General features: G+C 40.0%; 2 protein-coding genes across 3 annotated transcripts in view; one reads left to right on the top strand and one right to left on the bottom strand.

The window, feature by feature from the left end:
- Positions 1 to 26802, bottom strand: part of PLA2G4A (phospholipase A2 group IVA) — a 307311-nt gene that overhangs the window by 172418 nt on the left and 108091 nt on the right. The window lies entirely within an intron of this gene.
- PTGS2 (prostaglandin-endoperoxide synthase 2) lies at positions 14967 to 25577 on the top strand. 2 transcript variants are annotated; one of them, XM_050961444.1, is made up of 11 exons: positions 14967 to 15018; positions 15521 to 15701; positions 16969 to 17085; positions 17233 to 17376; positions 18101 to 18244; positions 18774 to 18955; positions 19769 to 19852; positions 20133 to 20379; positions 21904 to 22190; positions 22932 to 23079; positions 23265 to 25577. In XM_050961444.1, exons 2-11 carry the CDS (start codon positions 15650 to 15652, stop codon positions 23672 to 23674), a joined length of 1815 nt encoding a protein of 604 aa, XP_050817401.1. In that variant the 5' UTR covers positions 14967 to 15018; positions 15521 to 15649; the 3' UTR covers positions 23675 to 25577. The 2 variants fall into 2 exon arrangements, with proteins under 2 accessions (XP_050817401.1, XP_050817400.1); XM_050961443.1 differs by lacking the exon at positions 14967 to 15018 and having other exon boundaries at positions 15049 to 15701.

Genomic DNA, 26802 nt, shown 5'->3' with positions numbered 1-26802 from the left:
TAATGTAAACAATAAACATCTCTTTCTTAAGTAAAATGGCAGAAAGCAAACACACGTCAGACACTTTATACAAAGAGGTTACAAAACCTTATGACGCATTTTTCACATCAAATGCTGATCAGATGACAACATAAGAAATAAGAAACCCAAAAGAGCAACATCTGGAAAACGCGGAGAAGGCAATGAAATGAGAGAAAAGTATAAAAGTACAAACCACAATACCAGAGAATTTCAGAATTTCTGAATACTCAGCTCAGTGCTATTTTAGCTGATTGATAGTACAATAATATTTAGTTGTAATGCAAAAAATATTTATTCTTACAGATGTATTTCAAACAGGAAGAAAACTCCTATTTGATGAAATATTATGATCAAGGCTTTACTATTGTATTTTGAACCAGGGTATTATCCTGACAAGCCAAACCAAAATCCTGGAGCCAAAATGCTACATTTTTATGCTTGTTTTCTTCCTTCTATAAATTCACTTGTAAAAGGAAAGGAAAAGTCCCACCACTTAATTAAGATAGTTGGTGCTAGTAGCACTGCCTTTGGTTAAGATTTTCTTACACTTTCCATTAAAGACCCTGTTTTCAGCTGCTTATAACTTTGCTAAACGCTAATCATTTGGGCTGAAATTTTCCATGCCAGGTGTCTACCACAGACTGAATATTTTCAGAAATTTGTGTGAGGTGTTGCTGGACAGCAGATCACAGGTCACCATACTTTATGAATTTTACTACCGAGAACACCTGCGGCATTTATTCTTGCATCCCCTGTCCAGCCTTAGGCCTTGGCTACACTGGCGCTTTACAGCACTGCAACTTTCTTGCTCAGGGGTGTGAAAAAAACGCACCCCTGAGCGTTGCAAGATACAGCGCTGTAAAGTGCCAGTGTAAACAGTGCCGCAGTGCTGGGAGCACGGCTCCCAGCGCTGCAAGCTAATCCCTATGAGGAGGTGGAGTACGTGCAGCGCTGGGCGAGCTCTCTCCCAGCGCTGGCGATGCGACCACACTTACCACGGCAGCGCTTTGAAGTTTCGAGTGTAGCCAAGCCCTGACAGTCTGAGGAATTGGCTCTGCCTGCCTTTATGTGGGTATATATCCTCTTAAATGTCCAGTTTCCAAAGAACATTGCAAGGGTAACCCAGGAAATAGAAACATTGGTGCTAGTCTGTCCATATCCAAAGGGAAGAGAGTATACACCTTTAATCCTAGGACAAATGCCTACTTGTTCCAGAGATTGGTGCAGAAGTGCCATAAGATGGCAGGGAACTACTATCAGCAGGAGCTGCCAATGCACGCTTTATGTAAAGTCGCATACCAGCAAGTGAGGGCCCCCACCCTCATACCAAGAGGAGACCAAGGCTAGATCTTTTGGGAGGGATACTTTCCAGTTTGGGGATTCTCCCATTCCTGCCGAGTGGAAGGACTGCTGCGTGAGAAGTTAGTCAAGAGGAAGGCTGTTTTCTCTACACACGAGTGTGTTCACGATGTGGAGCACCACATCCAAATGCAGGATGGTCGGCCTTTTTGAGAAAAGTAAAGACGATTAGTCCCCACTGACATCAAAGATGTGAGGCAGCACCTACAGGAACCGGCTCAAGCAGGTATCATTGAGGAATCCAGGAGCCCCTACATTTCGCTGATCATCATAGTATGAAAGAGAAGTGGCAAGGTGTGCACGTGCATGGACTATCACACTCTGAACCAGCGAACAATATACAATGCCCGGGTGGATGATGCCTTGGATAGCCTGAATGGCAGCTTCTGGTTCTCTGTCCTTGATCTCCACAGTGGATACTATCAAGTACCCCTGGTACCAGAGAAAATAGTCTGAAAAAATGGTCTCAGAGAAAATGGTCACAGGGAGAAAATAGCATTCATTTGCTCCTTGGAGTTTTACCAATTTAATCGCATGCTTCAGTGAGTGTCTGGGTGTCCAGCAACTCATGCAGTCACCGTAGGGTACATGCACCTGTTAGAGTGTCTGGTGTACTGAATAACATACTAGTGTTTGGGTGCACTTTAGAAGAACATGAGACTTGGCTGTGCAAAGTCCTGGATCGTTTGGAACAGGCTGGACTCAATTTATCCTTAGACAAGTGCATCTTCTGCCAGACATCCGTGTGGTATGTGGGACCCAATGTCTGCAGATGGTATAGTTATTGACCCAGAGAAGGTGAAGGCGATAACCACCTGGCCGAGGCCCATGACTTTCAAGGAATTTGTTGTTTCTGGGTTTCTGCAGCTATTACCGCGGGGTCATAAAGAATTTTTCACACATTGTGCATGCACTCAAAGAGCTCACCAAAGGATACCCTCACACAAAGAAGAAGAAGGGAAATCCATCCCAGCATCAATACTTTTATGTGGATGCACCTTTCAGAAAATGGAGGACCACTGAGTGTGAGAAAGCTTTCCATAAAATCATTCAACAACTCACTCAAGCACCTGTTTTGGTGTACACTGATCTCACCCAGTCATATGAATGTCGTGTCAATGAAAGCTACACTGGGTTAGGAGCTGTCCTTTATCAAGAGTGTGACGGCAAACTCCAATCAGTAGCTTTTGCAAGTCAAGGCCTTACACCACCTGAGAGAAACTACTCTGCTCATCAAACAGAGTTTCTGGCATTGAAGTGGGCCATGACAAAGAGGTTCCATGACTACTTCTATGGGGACAAGTTCACTTTAAAGACATAATAATCCTTTGACATACATCAAGACAACAGCAAAATTATCTGTAGCAGGACACCAGTGGTTAGCGACAATCTCTGCCTATGATTTCACCCTGCAGTACCAATCCGGTTGAACAAACATAGATGTGGATGCCTTGTCTAGGCGGCCTCACTTTAAGAAGTTATCACCCAATCATCTGAAATGAGAGCTTTATGCCAATGGGAGTATCCATTGTGGAGTTAAAATCCACAGCCAATGGAGAACGTGCAATTGACTGTCTGGAAGCACCACCAGAAGCCACACCCAAAGTCTACTCAAGTTTTACTAGAGTATAGGACCCTTAGCTGCCCAGACTAAAGGATCAAGAGGTGGAGCATGCCCAGAGATCTGATCCACAGATGAAGGACATCCTTTATGTGTTGGAAAGGGGAAAGGATCCAAAGGCTATCTTACCAAGTCACCCAGAGGAGGCCCTTTTGCTAAAGAAATGGGACCACCTATTGGTTTGGGATGGATGACTTTATCGAGGACAGAAGCATCCCCAGAGGCCTCACCCAAAGCAATTGGTGCTATCGCAGAAGTACCAGCGAGGCATTAGAGGCCTGCCACTATCGAATGGGGCATCTGAGAGTAGAGCAATTGGAGGCCCTAGTTAAGGCAAGATTCTATTGACTCTGAATGGGGGATGATATCGCCCACTATGTTTATACCTGCACCGAATATATCTGACGAAAAACTCTGCCTAAGCAGGCAGCTCCTCCTGTCAGCATCACAAGTTCAGCATCCATGGAGTTTGTCTTTATGAACTTTCTGTCATTAAAGCCTGACCATCAGGGTTCTGCAAATATCTTTGATGGTCATTGACCATTTTACTCGTTATGCCCAGCTTATCCCACCAAAGATCAGAATGCTTTCACAGTTGCCAAGATCCTTCAGATGGGGTAACTTCTTTAATTGAGCCTTCTAAGCAAAACAGAATCCCTCCTCTTGCAGACTCTTACTTCAAAGTCTGCGCAAGCACAGCAGTCTCTTCCCCCAATTCAGTCCTTCGTCCCAGTAATTCACATAGTAAGATGTTTTGACTTTTACCCTCCAACAGCTCCCCAAACAGTCTCCTCATTGCCTGTTTGGTTTTCTGGAGCAGTTCCCCTCAGCAATAACTTCAGTGGCAGTCCAAAGGGAGCATCACCTCAGGGCTTCTCCACTTCCATAAGGATGTTGCGGTGCCCCACCCCCGCATTCCTCCTGCCTTCTATTATAAGAGTCAGCTATTTAAGAACCACCTCTTATCTCAGGTGCAGAGAGCAAGCTAATCAACAGCCAGGGCCTCTCCAAGACACTGGCTCTAGAGGAATGTTATCCCTTATAATTTCACAGATATCAAATGGAATTTCATCACGCAAATTCACTAGAAGTGGATTCTAGTGTATTCTAGAAGCCATATCAAAGATCAGAAACAAAGGAAAGTTAACATTTTTTCACTACGAATTTGGAAATGCAAACTAAGTTTTTATAGACCATTTCTTTGACAAAACAGAAAATCACACACCCTTTCTGTGAACTGCTCACTCATACCTTGCTTAATTCATCCCTAGTTGATCAGCTTTTCTGCTTCTCTGCCCCGCCTTGTTGCTTATTATTTATTTGTATCCCAGTGACATCTAGAGGTCCCAGCCAAGAACGGGGTCCCACTGTGCTCAACATTATTCAACCACACATTAATAGAATCAAAGTGTATAAACTAAATAGTCCAGGCAGGCAAACTAATGGATGATTATCTTGACATTTTTAAACTAAATCTATTATTGAACATTTAAATTAAGTAGGGCTGTCAATTAATCACAGTTAATTCATGCAATTAACACAAAAAATTAATCTCGATTAATCACAGTTTTAATCGCACTGTTAAACAATAGAATATCTATTGAAATTTATTAAATATTTTTGATGTTTTTCTACATTTTCAAATATATTCATTTCAGTTACAACATAGAATACAAAGTGTACAGTGCTCAATATATATTATTATTTGATAGATAAATGATAAAACAAAGAAATAGTACTTTTTAATTCACCTCATACAAATAGCGTAGTGCAATCTCATTATCGTGAAAGTGCAATTTACAAATATCAATTTTTTTTGTTACATAACTCCAATCCAAAACAAAACAACGTAAAACTTTAGCGCCTACAAGTCCACTCAGTCCTACTTCTTATTCAGCCAATTGCTAAGACAAACAAATTTGTTTACATTTACAGGAGATAATACTACCCACTTCTTATTTACAATGTGACCTGAAAGTGAGAACAGGCGTTCGCCTGGCACTTTTGTAAGGCATTGCAAGGTATTTAAGTGTCAGATATGCTAAACATTCTTCAGCCACCATTCCAGAGAACATGTTTCCATGCTGATGATGCTCATTAAAAAAATAATGCATTAATTAATTTTGTGACTGAACTCCTTGGGGGAGAATTGTATGTCTCCTGCTCTGTTTCACCCACATTCTGCCATATATTTCATGTTATAGCAGTCTCGAATGATGACCCAGCACATGATATTCGTTTAAAGAAAACTTTCACCACAGATTTGACAAACGCAAAGAAGGACCAATGTAAGATTTCTAAAGATAGTTACAGCACTTGACCCAAGATTTAAGAATCTGATGTGCCTTCCAAAATTTGAGAGAGATGAGGTGTGGAGCATGCTTGCAGAAGTCTTAAAAGAGCAACACTCTAATGTGAAAACTATAGAACTAGAACCACCAAAAAAGAAAATCAACCTTCTGCTAGTGGCATCTGACTCAGATGATGAAAATGAACATGCATCAGTCTGCATTGCTTTGGATCATTACCAAGCAGAACCTGTCATCAGCATGGACACATGTCCTCTGGAATGGTGGTTGAAGCATGATGGGACATATGATTCTTTAGCATATCTGGCACATAAATATCTGGTGACGCTGGCTACAATGATGCCACACGAACACCTGTTCTCACTTTCAAAGGACACTGTAAAGAAGACATGGGCAGCATTATCTCCCGTAAATGTAAACAAACTTGTTTGTCTGAGCAACTGGCTGAACAAGAAGTAGGACTAAGGGGTCTCGTGGGCTCTAAAGTTTTCCCTGGTTTTGTTTTTTAATGCATTTATTTTATATATAATTCTACATTTTCAAGTTCAACTTTCATGATAAAGAGATTGCACTACAGTACTTGTGAATTGAAAAATATATCTCTTTTATAGTGCAAATATTTGTAATAAAAATAAATATAAAGTGAGCACTGTACACTTTGTATTCTGTGTTGTAATTGAAATCAATATATTTGAAAATATAGAAAACATCCAAAAATATTTAAATAAATGATATTCTATTATTGTTTAACAGTATGATTATTTCCTGATTAATCACAATTAATTTTTTTAATTGCTTGCCAGTCCTACTATTAAGTTTATTCGTGATAGAATATCACAACACGAGAAAGCCCAAGACTCATATCTTACTCTAAATTTGAAGTGTTTCAATAAAGTTTTTTTCTAAATTATGGCTGAGTCACTATTACATTTTGAGTACTGGCCAAGCTGCTAATGATTCTTTCAAGAATGTATCTTTGTTATGGACACATACAAGCTTTGAAAAGCAGGAAGTACTCTTCAATGAAAGAGTGGAAAAGTACAGACTGAAGAAATAAAACTGGTTTACTATGCCAGAAAGTTACTTATAATTAAAATGGATGGTGTTTTTCCCAGAATAGCAAGGGAAAAGGAAACATTTGAAAACCATTAAAAGTTTTGTAACCAATTCTCTGGTGTAAGTGTAAATAGCTCCACTGACTTCTGTGATGTTTCCACCCATTTGAACCAGCAGAGAATTTGGCCCTTTGATTGTGTAAGGTAGGGTGACCATATTTCCCTATGCTGAATATGGGACACCTGGTAAAATTATTTGTATTCAAGTGAGTTCAACAGCAATCAATCAGAATTATGCAGTACAAATGTTTAAATAGCATCAAGTTGACTGAGCCCCTGTTAAAAAAAAATACTACATGGTTGGATTCTTTTTATTTATATTCTTATCTTTAAGGCTTTAGGGTTCACATGGGGAAAGGTGACACATATGCACTCCCTTACACCTCTCTCACACGGGTGGGAAGGGGGTGACCAACCAACTTGACCCTCCCTGCCGAGCACTCTCCACCCAGGCATGGCTGGGCCCCAGGGACAGACCAGCCTCTCCTGGTACCTGGCACTGCATCTTCCCTAGGCAAAACTTTTTTTTTTTTTGGGGGGGGGGTGCTTCAGTGAACCTGGCCAGAGAGATGGCTCAGCATGGAAGGGTGCCTAGGGGAAAGAGCAGCCCTGTACTCTCTGAGGGCAGGACCAAGGGCAGGGGTGGTGAAGAGGGTACTAAGCTCCTGCCTGGGGAGCTACTGTGAAGCCTGCAGGGTCAGGGTGCAAACAGCTGGAAATCACTTCCCGCACCACTACAGAGCTTTTCTGAGGGGCAGAGAGGCTTCCTGTGCCAGCACTATGCGGGGCTTTGGCACATACAGGGCTCAGCTCCTTCTGGCCAGTGCCCCGGGCTGGATGTTCATAGGCTTTCCTGGGGTGTCAGCCCAGCCAGAAGCAGTGGGGGAAGGAAGGACCCTGCTGGCCAGGCTGTTGGTGAGTTGAGCGCTCCGACCACGGGCTGGTTCTCCAATGGGGGGTGGATACAGAGGAGCAGCAGGGCTGGCAGGGGCGAGGCTAAGGGGCAAAAAAGGGAGAGGACAATGAAAGGGGTAGCACATAAAGGGCCGATAGGTGGGTAGCAGAGGCGACGTAACTGGCCACCACCTGGTGCCTGCTCGCACTCTCCAGCCTCTGCTGTGTGCACACGTAGCCAAAGCTGGCTGGAGACGGCACGGGATCCTGCTGACCGAGAGCCGGCACGCAGCGGGGGCTGTGCTGACAGACCAGCAGGGGGAGCGGCCGGCCCCATGCACAGCAGCTTTGCCCCACCACCAGCTTTGCATACCCACCCGCATTGCTGGCCACTGGATCCCCCCCACCACTCACCACTGGTGGGTGAGCAGCTGGTGAGCAGGGATCCAGATAGCAAATTGTTCCATATTTTCTGTCTCCCCCCACATCAGTACTGAATACCGTGTTCAGTTGTGACTCTTACTGAAAAGAGCAGCAAAGTTTATCAGACTTTGTGGCAAGAACAACATCCTTCAGAGTGCTAGGAGCGTACATAAACATGCACATACTACACAGCATTCTTTGTATTACTGAGAGCCTTACACTGCAGTCCTAAGGCTGACAAAACTATTGTTCAACAAGATGGAGGCTTTTCCATCTTTAACGATTAGAAACCTTCTAATTTCCAGCCTAAATTTATTTATGTTCCATGTCTACATGTTTGTTCTTGTGCCAACATTGTCCTTTAGCTTAAAAAGTTCTTCTCCCTCCCTGGTGTTTACTCCCAGATGTGTTTATACAGCGCCATCATAGCCCTTGGCAGCCTTCTTTTGCATGTCTACACTTCAAGCTGGGGATGGGATTCCCAGCTTAAGGTGACATTCATGTTAGCTCTCATAGAACTAGCATGCTAAAAATAAAATGTAACCATGGCAGCACATGCGTAGGACAGGCTAGTTGCCCTGAGTACACGCCTATGGTCTCTAATGGACATGCACTCGGAGTAGTTAGCCACTCCCATCATTCACACTGCTGTAGCTGCATTCTATTTTAGTAAACTAGCTTAATGAGAAATGGTGGGTGACTCACAACCATAGCTCAAAGTGCAGGCATACCCTTAGTCTCCTCTCATAAGATAGACTCTTCATGCCTCTGATCATTCTAGTAGCCCATCTCTGCACCTGTGCAAGTTTGAATTCATCATTTTCAAGTATGGGTCAGTAGCTAGCTCAGTGGTTTGAGCATTGGCCTGCTAAACCCAGGGTTGAGAGTTTCCTCCTTGAGGGGGGGCCACTTAGGGATCTGGGGCAAAATCAGTCTTGGTCCTGCTAGTGAAGGCAGGAGGCTGGACTTGATGACCTTCTAGCTCTATGAGATATTTGTTAACTGAACACAGTATTCAGTAACGGAACTGACCACATTCAATCTTATTGGGAACCAGATATGGGCAAACCTTTTGTTACGAAAAATTTGATGAAAGTTGCCTTTTTGTGTTTGTGAATTGTCCACAAACATTTCATGATCCCTCAGATTTATTCATTAGATGGTTTGAGAGTAGTTTACTATGATCTGTTGGGTTTCAGTGCAGAAGTATAAAAATATCACTTGGCTGATCAAATATATTTTTAAAAGGCCCAAACATATCATTGATTCCAAAAGTATATGTTTTCCAAGATCATTGGCGTACAACATAGGCAGAAAATAAAATAAGCCCACAGAATGGAGAAAATATGGCTGTTAGCTTCACTCCAGTAATGAAATCTAGGAGATGATGACACCATCTCAGTTTGGAAACTTGGCCATTCCCACTGCCCACTCACTGCCACTCAAGCAAAATAAATGCATTGCTACCAATGCTCATGATTTTCTCTGGAGTCTCTGGATTATCATTTTACGATATTTCCCTCTCCTACAGTTACGTGAAAAAATGAGAATCTTAGCTTTCAATTTAAGAAAAAAATAAATTTCTAGACCAACAAGTAGTAGAGGAAAGTTTAAAAACCTGAAACTTCATAGCTCAAACAATGGAAGGCAAATAAAAAAAGGATATAAAATGTATGGTTCTATCTCATTATTTTTAAGCCCTTCTCATGACTGCGTGTGGCTTGGCTTGTGATTTTTGAATGTCATTTGCTAGTGGTTACTGTTTGATTTTTTTTCACTGAATTATATACACCAAACCATTCTATAGTTCACCATATGTAGAATACCTTTGCCACTTTTCAGCAGTAAAAATTTTAGCCACGCAAGACACATTACCCTGACTTATCTCTATACAACTGTCATTGAAGAAACTGTTTGCATATATCTGAGGACTGAATCAGCTTTTTCACTGATTTTTTTTCAAAACATCAAGAAATAATAAGATCATGCTAGAACAATTGTTTGCCAAAAATCAATGTTTAATGGCTGCAGTTTGGTATTTGAGTAGCACAAAAACGTCTGAAAACATTTTGTATTTGTTAAGGTTCATCTCACTTAGAGCAGCCAGATTCCTTCCTTTTTATATGGTGGGGGGGAGGCATGTTGATTGTGTGTTTTTTAAATAGGGTTTGAACTTGTAAAGTTTTACCCTTGAACAGATGTTTTATGCCATGGACTGTAAACCTGTGAAATTCAGGGATTTTAATTAAAATGCAGACAAAATCTAAAATACAGTAGCAAATTCTCTGTCCCTACCATCACTTATCTTCATCAGGTCACACCATACAAAGCAAACATCTAGCAGAAGAGGGCAGTAGCACTCAATAAATCCTTCCCCGTGTTAGCTGCATGATTCAGTCAGTTTCTACTGCTTCAAACTATACTTACTACAACACACTATACACACCATGTACAAAATATATGCCATTTGGCCAAAAAAAATCACTCTTCAGATGTATTTTTATGACCCCCAGGTGCAAGCCACCTAGGAGCCCCGGTCATGGACCAGAACTCTGCTGTGCCAGGTGCTGTGCAAACACAGAATTAAAAAGACAGCTCCTGCCCCACAGAGATGTCAAAACTCTCTGAGAAGGATGAGTTAGCAGTATCCAGAGGGGAGCAATTCCCTGATAGTCAGGGAAATCAGTCCAATCCTCCCACCAATTTAGTGGCACAATTGTAACAAGAATTTCCCAGGACCCTCTTCAAAAGCCCTCCAGGACCAAGGTGCAACAATTGCTATACACAGTCATTCCAACAGCAATGTTCCACTTCTAACACCAATGTCACCCTTTGTCATTTGATAGCAGATGTCTGGGGCTTTCTTGTTTGGCTTCCCAGTGGAGGAGTCTGGGTATATTTAAAGTGTAATGTATTTTATTCACACAGCTACACCAGTCCTGGAATCACAGCAATCAAGCAGCACTCAGGCAATTCCCTCTTCGAGAAATTTCAGCCCACATACCAATGTGAGTTGCAGGAAGTTATACTAACCCAAGAACTTTCTCCAACTATCTGCCAGAGCTTCTCTCAAAGGACTACTACATCAACTAACAATAACACAGCATTTCTTCAAAGACTAGAAACTTGCTCGCATGCAAAGAAAACTTGTAAAACAACACGTACAATGCCACCTGTCATGACAACTTTATACTTTAAGTTGTTATTTCTATGTCTATGCATGGAGAAGGGAAGAGGAGGCCCATCAGGAAATCAGATCCTGCCCCTGTGTAAGTTAGAGCAATTGAGCAGCTCTTAACTTACACCACTAATGTAGGTCCCAAAGCGACCTTACACCAATGGAGGATATGCATCTGCTCTGCCCCACCCCAATAAGTCCCCCTCCTACAATCTAAGTCAGAGGTGTTTAGGTTGACTGGCAAAGAAAACTCTGCCAGTTTTGCACTGGCAGAGTCCCGCTACACAAGAGGAATTTTCCTTTGGCTGCCTCTGACAATAACAAACTGGAGAACTCTACCCACTGTTTCTTGCATTCACACTTTATATATTTACAATCATTAAATTTAACAAAATGGATGAAAAATTGGCTATATCCCTGGCATACTCCAGAACCACAGGTGAAGTGTGATTCTATTGAAGAATGATATAACAATGTGTAACTAAGAGATAAGTCTCCAGCTACAGCAAAACTATTTGTCTTTTTCAATAATCTTCCTACATTGCCAGCTCTGATTCTCCTGCCTTAGTTACAGGTTTCAGAGTGGTAGCTGTGTTAGTCTGTATCAGCAAAAACAATGAGGAGTACTTGTGGCACCTTAAAGACTAACACATTTATTTGGGTATAAGCTTTCGTGGGCTAAAATCCACTTCACCCAGATGTATGGAGTGGAAAATACAGTAGACAGATATATATACACAGTACATGAAAAAACCTGTGTTGCCTTACCAAGTTGGGAGTCAGTTCTAACAAGACAATTCAATTAAAGTTGAAGAGGGCAATTATCAACAGGAGGAAAAATTTGTAGTAGTAATCAGGGTAGCCCATTTCAAACAGTTGACAAGAAAGTGTGAGTAACAGTAGGGAAAAATTAGAATGGGGAAATTAGTTTTTCGTTTTTGTAGTTTGTTAGTCTCTAAGGTGCCACAGGTACCTCTCGCTGTTTGTGCCTTAGTTAGAAACCCTGCAGTATTTCCTAGTTTTACATTTTTTCTATGATTATTTTAAAAAATACTTCAAATCTAGTGATTTTTCAAATCTATAAAATCATGGTCCTACTTCTGAGAAAACAGATGCATAAAAGTCTATCAAGGAGGCCCCCAAATCAGCACTGGTTGCAGACCACTAAAAAGGCTTACCATTTGTATAGCTTCCACCTGAGGATCTTAATGCATTTCCAAACACTAATTAATTTAGCTCACAAACTCCCAGTTAAGTAGGGACATAACCTCATTTTACAGTTGAAGGCATTGAAGAAAAGAGGTTATGTGACTTGCTGAAGGTCACATGGAAAATGTGTGGTTCACAGCGAACTCAGAAAGACCTCCTGACACCATCTTTTGATTTCATGAGAAAACTAAAATCAGCACATGAGGCTTTTTTATTCATATTGAAGAGTAGGTAACCATCTGCGCTAGGGTTCAAACCACTAGCTCAGCAGTTCTCAAAGTGGGTCACCAGGGCTAGCTTAGACTTACTGGGGCTTGAGTAGGCTCAGGCTTCAGTCCCCGCTCCTGGGGTCATGTAGTAATTTTTGTTGTCAGAAGAGGCTCGGAGCGCAATGACATTTGAGAACCTCTGCACTAACTGATTGAGTTTAGGGGGAAAACATCTCCAGAGGAAGGTTAGAATTGTCCACTACGCATATTCCTACACTGTGAAAAATAAACAAGCAAAAATTCTGTGGCAGCAAGTTTCAGAGCCTGGGTCAAGTGACTCAACCTCTTGTGGCCATGTAGGGTGACCAGATGTCCTGATTTTATAGGGATTGTCCTGATTCTTGGGTCTTTCTCTTATATAGGCTCCTATTACCCCCCCCAACACACACACCTGTGTCCCGATTTTTCACACTTGCTTTTGGTCACCCTATGACCACGCTACAGGGCTAAATAGCAGTGCAGATGTTCAAGGGCAGTGCCAAGACTTTTCCCTCTCACTGGGTTTCAGAGACCAGCTCCAATCTGAGCCCTAAAGTTTACACTGCTATTTTTAGCCCCCCACAGCATGAGGCCAAGTCAGCTGATCCTGGTTCTGAGACTCACTGTCATGGGTTTTTTGGTTTTGGATATTTTGTTTTTTTGCTGTGTAGACATATTAGGGTGACCTGATATTATGGGCTTCGTCTTATATACGCAACTATATCCTCAACCCCTCAAAAAAGTGTCCCCATTTTTTACACGTGCTATCTGGTCAGCCTAAGACAAACTTTAAGGGGTTTCTTACACTTTCCTCTGAAGCATCCAGTACTGTCCTCTAACTGACTAAATAAACCATCTGTCTGAGAATATTGCCATTCCTATGCATCCTTTCTAAGATAGTTAACATATATAAAATAGAGGTAAACCATCACTAAGGACCTATATGTATTCCATAAGAGCAAGAACTAAGTAGAAATGTAGTTAAATTCACTGTATGTATCAAAGTTTGCTGGTGGGGGATTAAACCACTGCTAGCAAGGAAGAGGTTATATCATCATTTCTGACTGAAACATTTGATTGAACTGCTATCCTAACAGATATCAGAGGGGTAGCCATGTTAGTCTGTTTCCATAAAAACAATGAGGAGTCCGCTGGCACCTTATAGACTAACAGATTTATTTGGGCATAGGCTTTCATGGGTAAAAAACCCACTTCTTCAGATGCATGGATCAAAGTGCGTTTTTTACCCAGGAAAGCTTATGCCCAAATAAATCTGTCAATCTTTAAGGTGCCACTGGACTCCTTTTTGTTTTTATCCTAACAGATAATGCCTATGCAGAAGTAAAATGAGATGTTGTCTGAATTTTTACCTAATTTTTTTTTCATTTAAAAAAATCATAAAGACCACTGGACCCACTTAAAACATTTAAATGAAATCCTTCTCCTAATATATAAATTAATTGTTTTAAACAATTAATAATAGTGATTAGTATAATTATTTGATTAAAATCTTAATAAAGAACACTTTACAAGAATAATCAAGACTAACTTGGCTAACAGATTTTTTGGGGGTGTGAGAGGAGGAGCTGATAATTGTCATCATCCCTGTTCCTAACTTTAGCTGGGTTGTGCTATTTTTTTTTGCTGTTGTTTTGTTTTAAGGTAATAAATCTTTCCTGGAAGGAATTGCCTCTGTCTATCTGTATTGATCAGCACAACAGAACCCAGTCCAGACTGGAGCTTTTGGATACTACATGAATTTAAATGTTTGACAGGAGAGATCATTCTGAAAAAGTCATTTGGGAAAATATCATTTGCAGTCAGAAAAGCAGATTCAATTTATGCCAAGGAACCATTTATTTAAAAATAGGCATGAAATGGACAGACACCTTGGGCCAAACTTTGCTTGCCTTACTCACAGGCTTAAGGACAGTAGGATTTCAACCAATGCCTACAACAAATACAATGGAAGGTCGGCAACAAGAAGACTCTCAAACTTTCACATGAAACCCAATTTTGAAGTGATTAAAGGACAGAGCTGTGATGTGTATAAGCTCAAATGATACCAACCCCAGTATCTGACCTGGCTGACTTTTCAGTGGTTGAGGAAAATAAAAGGAATACTCCACCTAAAAATATATATCTGGTGAGTTTTTTTCAGCAGTAACCTGGGAGGACAGCGCTCCAGGTAAAGGTGAGAACCTAAAAGGCAAACAATACAATTTTGTTTTCCATCTCTAATTTATAACGATATGGTAAAGTACACACATTTTCACTAACACTTTTCTATTTTTATGTCTGATTTTGTAAGCAATGCATGTTAAAGTGCGGTGAAACGTGGGGATAGGCAGGAGAAATCAAACTCCTGAAAGGGGTACAGTAGTCTGGAAGGGTTGAGAGCCACTGATGTAGAGCATATTGTGGTCTATTTTGAGTTGAGCTCATAGAAGGGAGACTTCCCAAAGCAATTACAAAATGTAAACATAGATTTTATTTTGGCTTCTCTTAAAGTGCTGAGGAAGGAGGTGGTTCTTTCTCGGGGGAGGGGGGCGGATATTGAGGCCAAATTTCAATCCGGGACGCTCAAGTTTTGTTTGTAAAGGAGAAATCTGGAAGGAAGCTGAAGCGCAGGGAGAGCCAGGTGAGTACACGAGAGAAAACAAAGCAACGGTGCTGTCGATTCCCTCGGTTCCTGCCTTGAACCGTGCTAGGGAAGAGCGGACTCTCCATCCCCTAGCAGCGACTTCACGCCAGCAGCCAGCAGCGAGCAGCGTGGGGAGCCAGCAGGGAGAGCTGGGCAGCGGCACGGCCGATCCTGGCAGAAGAGTCTGGGCGATGGAGCTTCCAAGGGACAAAGGAGCTCAAACCTGGCGTTCGAGATTTTTGCTGAATCTAGAGATCAGCTGGGAACAGCGTGCGAGAGAGAGAAACACCCCATCCCACTTGTTTGGGGGCGCCTGGGAAACAGTCTCGGGGGCGGAGAGGTTGGGGATTCCCCCGATCCCATGAGCTGGGGAGGAAGTTGGGGGGGGGGTCACCTTTACACACTCCAGGAAATTCCCTTGTCATTCAGATGATTTATTGGATGTGAGGGTTATTTCCGGATGCACTTTTACGTCACTCACTTTTTGGTCCATAAGTAGGATGCAGTTAATCGTGGACGCAATCTGCAACACACCGGGAAAGCAGCGAGAAAGCAGAAGTAGCTGTCTGTACAGAACCTGACAAGACTACGCAGCAGCAAGTTTCCTCCCGTGAAGAACCACTGGGATATGATTGTGCCCTGCACTTTAATCATCGGTCTCCTGGCTTTCAGCCAAGCAGGTTAGTACTCAAACCCTCTGTCTCAGAGCTGCGGCTGCGCTGCATTTGTTTGCGGTGCTTTGCGATGTCCTTTCCCCAAAGTTGAGGCTGGCGTGGTGCGTTTTGTGTTCTCTGGGTTCTGAGTCTTGGATGGAGGCAGATTTGCTAGCACAGCCTTGAGGGGGCTACAGGGAGAGCGAGATTCAGAATTAACTTTCTAACGAGTGCCACTGCCTTTGGAATAGCACTGATGGCACCCCACGCTTTTAAGAAATGGAGCCTGACGTTTAAGAATGTGCTATAGTGACACAGTGACATAGGAGACGGTGCAGAACTCATGAGTTGTAATCCAGGAGCTGCCAAGATGGTCAAGGATACAACCCCATGCTCTGGGTTGTCCCTAGTCTCTGGGAATGGATGACAGGGGATGGTTCACTCAATGATTGCCTGTTCTGTTCATTCCCTCAAAAGCACCTGGTATTGGCCACTGTCAGAAGACAGGATACCACAGGGTAGAAGGACCATTGGTCTGACCTAGTGTGCCATTTTTACGTTGTTGGTGGTGGTGGGATTATATTATTAAAAATATCATGTTGACGTCACATCCCAATCTCTCTGATTTACCATGCTTTGGTATAAAAGCTGCTTCTGAGATTCTTAGTAGAGATGGGCACCAGCTGCAAATTTTCAGCCAGCACCCAAATTTCTCCAGTGCTCTGTAGAGTCGGGAGATTGGGAAGTGATTCACAAAACACTATAGCTGGTTTAGGGCTAGGAAACAGGTAAATCTAGGATTTGGAGCTAAAAGAATTAAATAGCTTGCACAGTACCTAGTTATGCCCATTTATTAATGAACCCAACTTTCAATGAATTGTCAGAACAGAATTAGGCCTAGAGAAATTACAACTTTTCATTTTTCCCATTCTCTCTTGCCACCTTGGAAACTTGTAGTTAAACTACAAGTTTTAAATGGGCTATTGAGAGATAATCTGAACATTCTGGGGGGCGAGTCATCAATTCTCTAGCAATGCCTCCTATATACAATACCAATTGAAAATGAATCACCCATAAACAACTGTCAATATTTTTTCTTTTTATATTAATAGCTTTTAAGTATATCGGTGCAGGGTTTAGTCTGAACTGGACCTACCTACACTTTGATTATTTTCTGCCATATTCCTCAGGAAATTGCTTACATAGCTCTTAAAACTTCACTTAGGGAGATGAAAACATGAATGTATTCATTCCAAATACTCTTTTATTAACATTACTCTAATTTTCATTGCAGCTAATCCTTGCTGCTCAAACCCATGCCAGAACAGAGGAGTGTGTATGACGACAGGTTTTGACCGGTATGAATGTGACTGTACAAGGACAGGATTTTATGGGGAAAACTGTACTACACGTAAGTCTGAAAGCTAAGTTTTTATAGCTAACAATAATGAATCTTGAAAGCTGCAAAACAGTCCAGTATTTTACTTCCAGATTTGCATATTATTTTGTTCTATAAGTAATTTACAATATTCTTAATCTTTCCCCTCAATGCTCACAGCGGAATTCTTGACCTGGCTGAAACGGACATTGAAACCTACTCCAAACACTGTCCACTACATCCTCACTCACTTCAAAGGTGTCTGGAATATAATAAACAGCATTCCCTTCTTCCGTGATTCCATCATGAGATATGTATTGACATGTAAGTATCCTCCTTCTTCTATTATCCTTCAGTTATAGACATTGGCCACAAGAGTTTAAGGAAATATTGTGTTGCTTAGTGATTTTATATACATACATACTTTAGATATATGGGACAGGAGATGTAGAAAGCAGAAGCATGGCATACATTTCACCTCATAATCAAGAGGCAACCATGAGGAGTGGAAGAACGGAAAGCGATTTTTTTTATGAGGTCCCCCATTGATCAAAATTATTCTGTTATAAAGCAAATAATTTATCTCTATAATTGAATGCAGTGATTCAAACATTATATTATACACTAAAGTGTTCCATTGAATACGGTTTTAATACTAGAAAGTACCATGCTGTAAATTTGCTCTTAAATAAGGACAGCTCCAAGCAAAAAGCCTGGATCTCACTATACTTCAAATTGGGAAGAGGTTCAGACTCAGATTGAAACATCATAGCTTGCCTCTTATCACTGTAATAGGGTGAAACAAAACCCTATGTCCCACACCAGCAAATTTTGGCAAAGTTTATATCTGGATGTAAACTTGGTAAGTCTGGCCCCATTTCTACTGTAAAATAACCAAAATACTATCACCTCACTAATTTGAGTAAACCTATTGAAATCAATGGAACTATTTACAAGAGAAAGGTGGAAAGGATTTGCCCTTGTAGCTAATTAAATTAAATTTACTGTTTTAAGGCCGTTAATTTTTTTTATTTATTTATTTTTTTAGCAAGGTCACATTTGATTGACAGTCCACCAACATACAACAGCCAGTATGATTACAAAAACTGGGAAGCCTATTCCAACCTTTCCCTCTATACTAGAGCCCTCCCACCAGTGGCACTGGACTGCCCAACACCCATGGGTGTTAAAGGTAAGGAATAAAAGAGATTTCCAATGTTTGATTGTGGAGTGTGGGAGAGTCAATTTATTTTGCCCTCTCATTTAAGGGACTATTTTTTACAGAGCTACACTCTGAAATCTGCAACAGTATATTGTAAAATAGTGTATTGGATATACTGTATAAAGAGCTAAAAACTAAGTAACGATTTACAGACTCCAACCGTAGTTATTGAGCTAAATGCTAGAAAGAAAAGAAAGAATTAAGCTGCAGATTCAGTATAGGAGAAATGAAGATTTTTTAGCAATCAACTTGTATTTTAAATCAAGTGAGTAAGGTTTGTAAAAGTTATAGCTAAATTGTCAGCAGGTGTAAACCAAGTAGCTCCACTGATTTATATGAGTAATGCCAGTTTACACCAGCTGAGGATCTAGGCCATAGGTTTCATATTTGATAGATACTTGTTTTAAGGAGAAAGTGACATAGCTGGATTGAATAATAAAATAAGTCTTATTTCCTCCAAATGTAAGGGAAAATAAACTGATATGATTTTAAATTACAGGTAAGAAGGAGCTCCCAGATTCTGCAGTAGTTGTGGAGAAATTTCTGCTGAGGAAAAAATTTATTCCTGATCCTCAAGGCACAAATATGATGTTCACGTTCTTTGCTCAACATTTCACCCACCAGTTCTTTAAGACAGATCACCACAAAGGGCCAGCCTTCACCAAAGCTCTCGGCCATGGGGTAAGACCATAAAGTTGTGACTCTTACTGAAAAGAGCAGCAAAGTTTATCAGCCTTTGTGGCAAGAACAACATCCTTCAGAGTGCTAGGAGCGTACATAAACATGCACATACTACACAGCATTCTTTGTATTACTGAGAGCCTTACACTGCAGTCCTAAGGCTGACAAAACTGTTGTTCAACAAGATGGAGGCTTTTCCAGTCCAGACTAGAAGCCTAAATATTCTATCAAAAATACCAAATGATTTAATTCTCCTTATCTACACAGTCTTAATTTTCCAATGCGGTGTTATTGTTTTCACATAAAGCCATCCATATCTACTGAGACCACAAAAGTTTTTCTGTTGGACTGTTTCCATCATGCAGAAAAAGGCATATACAGTACTGTAAAATAATTGTCATGTGCTACACTTTTAAAAGAGACTTTGCTATTGAAAAGCAATTATTTCACTAGTATCTATTATTTCTGTAAACCAATTCCAGTTTAAAAGTCCACAAGACTCTTACAATATTATATTATATAGTTTCCAAACTGTCCATTCTTTTAGACATGTTTTAAGCAGTCTTTCTGAACTGACTGAGAATTTAAAAACTCATTGTTATGCATTGTTTAATCCAGTTCTAACAAAAAAGCTGACTTTATTTTTAAATCTTTATGTAAGGTATTCATGGGGTGCCAGTCCTCATAGTATACCTAATATGCAAACATTTAAGCCCCAGTCCAACTCCCATTGACTTAAACAGGAATTGGATCCATCCTAAAATAATCAGAAATGTAGTTTGACTTCATGTTTCAAATACTTTTATTTTATAGGTTGACTTGAACCATGTCTATGGAGAGACTTTGGATAGACAACTTAAGTTGAGGCTACTTAAGGATGGAAAGCTGAAGTATCAGGTGTGTTTCACTTTAAAATTCCTACTGTCTAATAGGAGAACAATGGAATTTTATAGTTAACATTTGTTAGTAGTATGAAGTTTTGTTAAAACACAGTGGGCCAAATTCAGCCATGGTGTTAGCAGGTCCGATATATGTCAGTAGTAGCTGCACACACAAATACAAGGGCAGAATTTGGTCCACAGGCTGTATTTTTAGAATGGGAAAAATAAAATACTGGAGAATGTCTATGTATCATCAGCGGTTCTTAGTATCTCTCTCCTTTTTTTTTTAACTGCAGATGATTGATGGAGAAATGTACCCTCCCACAGTGAAGGACACTCAGGCAGAAATGATCTACCCACCTCATGTTCCTGAGCACCTGCAATTTTCTGTAGGCCAAGAGGTGTTTGGTTTGGTCCCAGGTTTAATGATGTATGCCACAATCTGGCTCAGGGAGCACAATCGGGTCTGTGACATCCTTAAGCAGGTGCATCCAGAATGGAATGATGAGCAGCTGTTCCAAACTACCAGGCTCATATTGATAGGTGAGTAAACATGAAAATGAGACTTTCCATGTTAAACTATTTTACACAGATATAGAGCATAGCTTCAGGGGGCTGCATTCTCCAAAGTGATTTTGTGTGCCTCCTTATTTTGAGGGGCCAGCTTAAAATACCTTAAAGGTATTTTCAGAGGCTAGGGAGATCAGAACTTTCTGAAAATAGGTCCCTTTAAGATGTCTCAAGCTAGGTACCCAAAAACAGAGGGACACAATCACTAGTCCACTTATGAAAGTGGAGGCCTTGTTTTTCTGGTATTTTTTAAACAGCTATTAATTATACAATATGCTAAAAAGTTATCAACATGTTACAATGATCTGGCAGGTTTTTCCTCCCCTAGGCAACTTTAACAGGTTTAATAATAGAACAAATTTTACTTAGTTTATTAAATCAAATCACAAGGAATTTTTAAAAAAGTTTTCATGATCTATGTTCAGTATTTGACGGTTCATGAAAAAAAACAGTCTATTGTAACCAGTATCTTGAATATCAAACTGTGGAGAATTCCTAAATCAAGTTGCATTCTGTTTCTTTAACTAAGGGAAATAGAACTGTGAGGTGCAGAAAGGTGAGTTTAAGGCCACGTCTACACCAGCATTTATGTCAGGAAAACTTCTGTCACTCAGGAATGTGAAAAAAACACCCTCCTGAGCAACATAAGTTTTGCCAGTATAAGCGCTTGTGTGCACAGTGCTATGTCTCCCACTGACATATATACCGCCACTTGTTGAGCTGGTTTTATTATGTAGACACAAGCGCTCTTACAGCAGCACAGCTGTGATGCTATAAGCTTGTAAGTGTAAACATGGCCTAATTCTCAAACGTCAGGCATGTGCAGCTGGATGACCTTCAGCTGCTGCTAAAGTGTCTTATCTTCAGTGCAATTGCTGCTCTTTGTTACAGGTTAAGAGAAAAGCTTTTATTCAGTTTAGCTAACCCAAAATGATGGTTATTATATATTAGTCTCTATCCAGTGACATTTATTTTCATGTTAATGTTTATGCACACTCCATTTGGGCAAGACAACTAATTGGTTGTTCCCAGATAAACACTGCAACAGTATACTAAAAGGAGATAGTTGTATTTGACAGAAACAGCAACTCAGAATTGCTTTGAGATATCTATATCTTTTTCTTGATAAAATTGGCAATGTTTTCCCTACAGAAAAATCTTATAGAATGTAACAGCAAATTATGTCCTTGCTATAGAATTGTTAAAGGAAATTATAGAAAGGACACACTTTGCTACTAAATTCTAAATGTTTATTACATTTGAGAACTGCTATCATTTTCTTCCCTATTCACTTCTGTAAGAGTTTGTAAGAGTTTACAAAGCATTAAGAAATCTTGAACATCTTCTCAGTCTCCTCCCAAAATATATTTATTTTAAAACAATCCTTGGCCATTTTACCTCACCATCTAATCCTCTCTCACACAGCTGGCTGAACATTCAGAATTGTTCAAGCAAACAAAACTGATACACATTTTCCCTGTTTCATTGATCTAACAGGAGAGACCATCAAGATTGTCGTTGAAGACTATGTGCAGCAGTTGAGTGGCTACTACTTCAAGCTGAAGTTTGATCCCGAGCTGCTGTTTAACCAGCAATTTCAATATCAGAATAGAATTGCTGCCGAATTCAACACTCTGTACCACTGGCACCCACTTCTGCCTGACAGTTTTCAGATCCATGACCAGGAGTACACTTTCCAACAATTTCTCTACAACAACTCTATCATGGTGGAACATGGCCTTTCCCACATGGTGAAATCCTTCTCCAAGCAAATTGCTGGCAGGGTAAATATTCTTACTAAGATTTTTAGCTTTTGGACAGAGTCTAGAATTTTTTTTGTGCCAATTAACATAAGCCAGAAACTTGGGGAAAAGTTTACTTGGAATTTCTTCTGTGAAAAAGAAAGATACCTGCTAGTTTAAATAGTTAAAATCTAATTCTTCCCAGTACTGGAGTTACCAAAGCAAATGCACTTTAAATGTTATTGTCCACGAGCCCAGATTCTTCACTCTTAGTACTTACAGAACTCTCACTGATTTCAATGGGAGTTTTATTTGTAGGAAGGCTTCAAGGTCAGGTCAAAAATGGCATTTTAATTTAAAAAAGGAAAAGGAAAAACTCTTCCAAAGCTTGATATAACCTTGCAAAAAATATCATTTACTTGCAAATAGCACTCATTTTATAATAATTTTCAGTTGTAAAGTTAAAATCCTAGCAATTCTGGGCCTAAACAAGTGTATCTACTGTAGCAGGTTGCACTCTCAGAGAAGTGCAGTACAATAGCTGTATATTCTTGTTGGGATGTGCCATGGTTGTGGTACTCCCCAGTGTTAATGGAAATTGTAGGGCTAAAAGCCATTCAAGGGACATTTCCTTACTCAGAAGAACCCCCAATCATATCAATGGAAATGTTGCCTGAGGAAGGCAAGCAGGATTCCACCCAAAGTTTATACACGCAATAAAAGTTGTGAGGAGTTTGCCTAGAGTTCTTATTATTCTTTGTATTTTTTTTTTTTTTGCAATAGGTTGCTGGAGGTAAGAACGTTCCTTCTGCAGTACAGAAAGTAGCTAAGGCTTCAATTGATCAAAGCAGACAGATGAGATACCAGTCCTTGAATGAGTACAGAAAACGCTTCCTAATGAAACCTTTTAAGTCATTTGAGGAACTTACAGGTAAGAGCTATTCTTTCTAATGGGGCCTTTTCTTACAAATGGTTAATACAGTAGATAGGTCACTGTTTGTTTCCAGGATTATATAAACTAGGGTTGTGGTGGGAAGAAGGATTAAAGACCAAAAGAAGAGTGCCAAAAGGTGGCATTTTCCATTTACTACTCTTATTTATTATTAATTGTTACAGGAGAAAAAGAAATGGCAGCTGAATTAGAAGAGCTTTATGGAGACATTGATGCTATGGAGCTGTACCCTGGCCTTCTAGTAGAAAGGCCTCGTCCTGGTGCCATCTTTGGTGAGACCATGGTGGAACTTGGAGCACCATTCTCTTTGAAAGGGCTGATGGGAAATGCTATCTGTTCTCCAGAGTACTGGAAACCAAGCACCTTTGGTGGAAAAGTGGGCTTTGAAATAATCAATACTGCCTCCCTACAAAAGCTCATCTGCAATAACGTGAAGGGCTGTCCCATCACCGCCTTCCATGTCCTAAACTCTGATGCCACAGAAACAGCCACCATTAACGTCAGCTCCTCAAGCTCCTCAATGGAGGATATCAACCCCACGTTACTAATGAAAGAGAGATCCGCTGAATTGTAGTACATCAATTTATTTATTTATTTAAGTAATTATATAAATTATTATATTTATATCTTTATATTTAAAAAATGAAATCCAGACTATGTCTTACTAAGGCAACGGTTCCACTGATCAAGGCAGACCACTGTTTTTAAAGTTTGCATCACTGGATCCATAATTACAAACTCTGCAACAGAAAGAAGTATTCCAAAGTGAATGGAAAATGGTCCCTTTTTGTTGTTGTTGTTGTTGGTGTTTTGCTATAAAACTTGACAGTAAATGTTTTGTTTTGTCACTTGATAGGCAACATAATGCTACAGGAATAAGTTATTTTGTCAACATATATTTTAATTTGATAAAGAACTCTCAAAAAACCAAAAAGATTGGATTAACGAAAACTGTAATAATTACTAATTACAGTACCATAATAGTAAATTAATGTAAAAGAAATTATGCAACTTTAAATGTTTGTATAAAGTCAGCAAATGAAAAAGTTAAGTTTCTCACAAACACTACCTCACTATCATGCACATATTTTATATTAACATTTAACGAAGAGCCTTAACTTTTATTTTCTGACTTTGGACATTGAAACCTATGCTCTAATGTTCCATTAATACTATTTTTAAAATTAAAATTTACTTTATAAAAATATATAACCTGTGTTTAAATCCCAGTTAGGTTTTGGAGTTTGCTCAACATAGTAGGGTGGAGGGAAAGATTTGCTGCTATTTAGCTAGAAGTAGTTATTTGCCAGGCTGGGATAACAGGGCATTTATATTTTGATAGCTGTGTTGTATATTGCAAGAAATCAGAGCAAGAAATTACACAAAATGATTTTATAATAGCACTTTAGATTTTTACATGCAAGGATCATTTCATTATTTTTAGGAAGGGGTATAGGATGGCATTTTCTGTTAAAACTGCTGGGGGGATTTAAGTAGAAAGAATGCAATTATACAGGCTGGAATTGGTTAGAAAACAATGGCCAGGGAGCTTTACTGACCACTTGTAGACAAGGCTTCCATTTTATATCACATGTGAAAGATACAGTCTTCCCAGCACTGTATATACTGCATCCTTAATATAGGATAGGAAAATGTTAGCATGAACATGGCCCTGTTACAATTTGACTGTGACTTTCCCTAAATTTCTAGTTACTTCTTTTTACACTTTTATTATTTTAATTAGGCTGCTTATTTTAAGAGATGTTAATTTGTAACTTTCAATACTGATAACTGAAAGAGGAACACAGTCTATTGTACACCAAAGTGTATGAGGTTGGAAGGCTTTTTACAGATGTGTTTGGGGATACTTTTATTTATTTATTTTTTCTATGCAATGCACAAAGTGGAGAAAGCACAATGCACATTGAAAAATGTTGAGGTTTCTTATATTCGGAACTGTAAATGTTCATAAATGGAAGACTATTCAGGAGGTCATCTGAAATGTGAAATGGATCAGAACATGTAATTCAGATTCATTCACCTCCTCCTCAAGAATACATTTATCCAAAAACTTTCAACATTAATCCACTCTAGGGGAAAAAAATATATTTGTTTTAAAATCTGCACCATCTTATTGCCCACTCTGTCACAACTGAGTTAGTTTTCAGACTTAGGGCCCAGTCCTTCTGTTCCTTTGTATGAAATTCAAAATGAGAGTTCTAGATACAGCCAGTTTGAATGTAGATTATACACTACATGGGAAAGAAAGCAGGTCTTCCTCTATTTTGTGCAATGCAAGCACAATGTCAGCACTCTATTAAGTAATAATATATAATCCCATCGGATAGGGTTGGGATGATTACCATACATGGCTATGACATGAGATTATTTATATGAAATGTTTTATAATAAATATGTTTGATTTTTTCACCTTTATTTTTTTTACAAAAAGGACATGTTTAAAATACAACTGTTAAAATAAATGTGCAGACATTATCTGTGAGTACTGGTATTTGATACTTGATTGGAACAGAACATTTTAGTTGATTCACAATAGTATCACAAGAAAACCATATAATTTTATTTCTCCCCTTCTACCCAAGAGTTCATCTTAGAAAATGCATTAAGTTTACTAACGATGCAAGATTAGGGTAAATCAAGATCTAGAATTTGTAACTTTTGGCAAGTCTTAATGCAAGGATGTGTTTAAAAATTAGCAAAATTAGTGTCAGAAAAGTGTTCCTGATTTTTTTATTTTGGGGACGGGGGGGGGGGGACAAAAATGTAAATGAAAACTTCCCAGCCAATACATGGCGGGAGGGGAGAATACGAGGAGGGGAAGGCAGCAAAACATACTGGACTCCAGCTTTCTTTAAGAGAAGATTTGGGGGGCGTAGTAGAAAGAAGGTAAAGGGTCTGGGCATGAGCAAAAGGGAAAGCGAGTCAGGATGGGGGGCAATTTTATCAGATATAATTAGCCATGAATATAATGAACAAAGAATAGTTCTTTAAACAAGAGGTCATCACAGCTGATCTCCCAACCATAGGCTGATCCTTGGAACAAGCAATAATCAGGAGACCATACTATCCTCCATGTCAGGCAACAAGACACCAGAGGCGGTATTCCATCTTGGCTGGTTTATCCTCTCCCTCTGGAGCTAGTTGCTGAAATGTGGCTGCCAGGAAGTGAGACACAGACTCTGCAATAGTGTTATTTACTTCCATTTGAAAACTCACATTTTGCTGAATGTGATTCAGAACACAAACCCACATGGTACCCGTAACTCTGAGGTCACAACATCCACTGCACATTACAGACAATGTCAACAGTCCATAGTACTAACTTCCTGTTCACATCTCATTCTGCAATCAACCGTGGAGAAGAACTGCAGAACATGAAATGCCTGAAGAAGTCACCCAATGTTCATTTTGTCCACCAAAGGAAAGGTTCCAGATATGCCTCACCCTCATCTAGATTCCTGGGAGACTGTTATTCCATTTTCTTGGGACCAATGTCCCAAGGACATCAAAGCCCATTTACCTTGCTCTCTCCTATTCCAAGGACATGCTAACAGCTTCACAAGTAAGAGCTGCCCATGGGCATTCCCACTGTCAACCTAGCAAGTTCCATCAACTATGAAACAATCCTTTTTGTGAGGATGAGAGAGGGGGTATCAAGGAGTGGGTAAAATGTGGACTTCA

Source organism: Gopherus flavomarginatus, chromosome 7 (genome assembly GCF_025201925.1).
Source record: "Gopherus flavomarginatus isolate rGopFla2 chromosome 7, rGopFla2.mat.asm, whole genome shotgun sequence".
Taxonomy (NCBI): domain Eukaryota; kingdom Metazoa; phylum Chordata; order Testudines; family Testudinidae; genus Gopherus; species Gopherus flavomarginatus.
The sequence above is the reverse complement of the archived record's forward strand: the minus strand, read 5'-3'. Positions and strand labels throughout refer to the sequence as shown.

What these genes read in the sequence shown, in the direction of transcription:
- PTGS2 (XM_050961444.1), top strand. Translation starts at nt 15,650, where the DNA reads ATGATTGTGCCCTGCACTTTAATCATCGGTCTCCTGGCTTTCAGCCAA. An exon ending in CCAAGCAAATTGCTGGCAGG is followed by an intron (nt 22,191 to 22,931) that starts GTAAATATTCTT and finishes TTTTTGCAATAG; the next exon opens with GTTGCTGGAGGTAAGAACGT. An exon ending in GTCATTTGAGGAACTTACAG is followed by an intron (nt 23,080 to 23,264) that starts GTAAGAGCTATT and finishes TAATTGTTACAG; the next exon opens with GAGAAAAAGAAATGGCAGCT.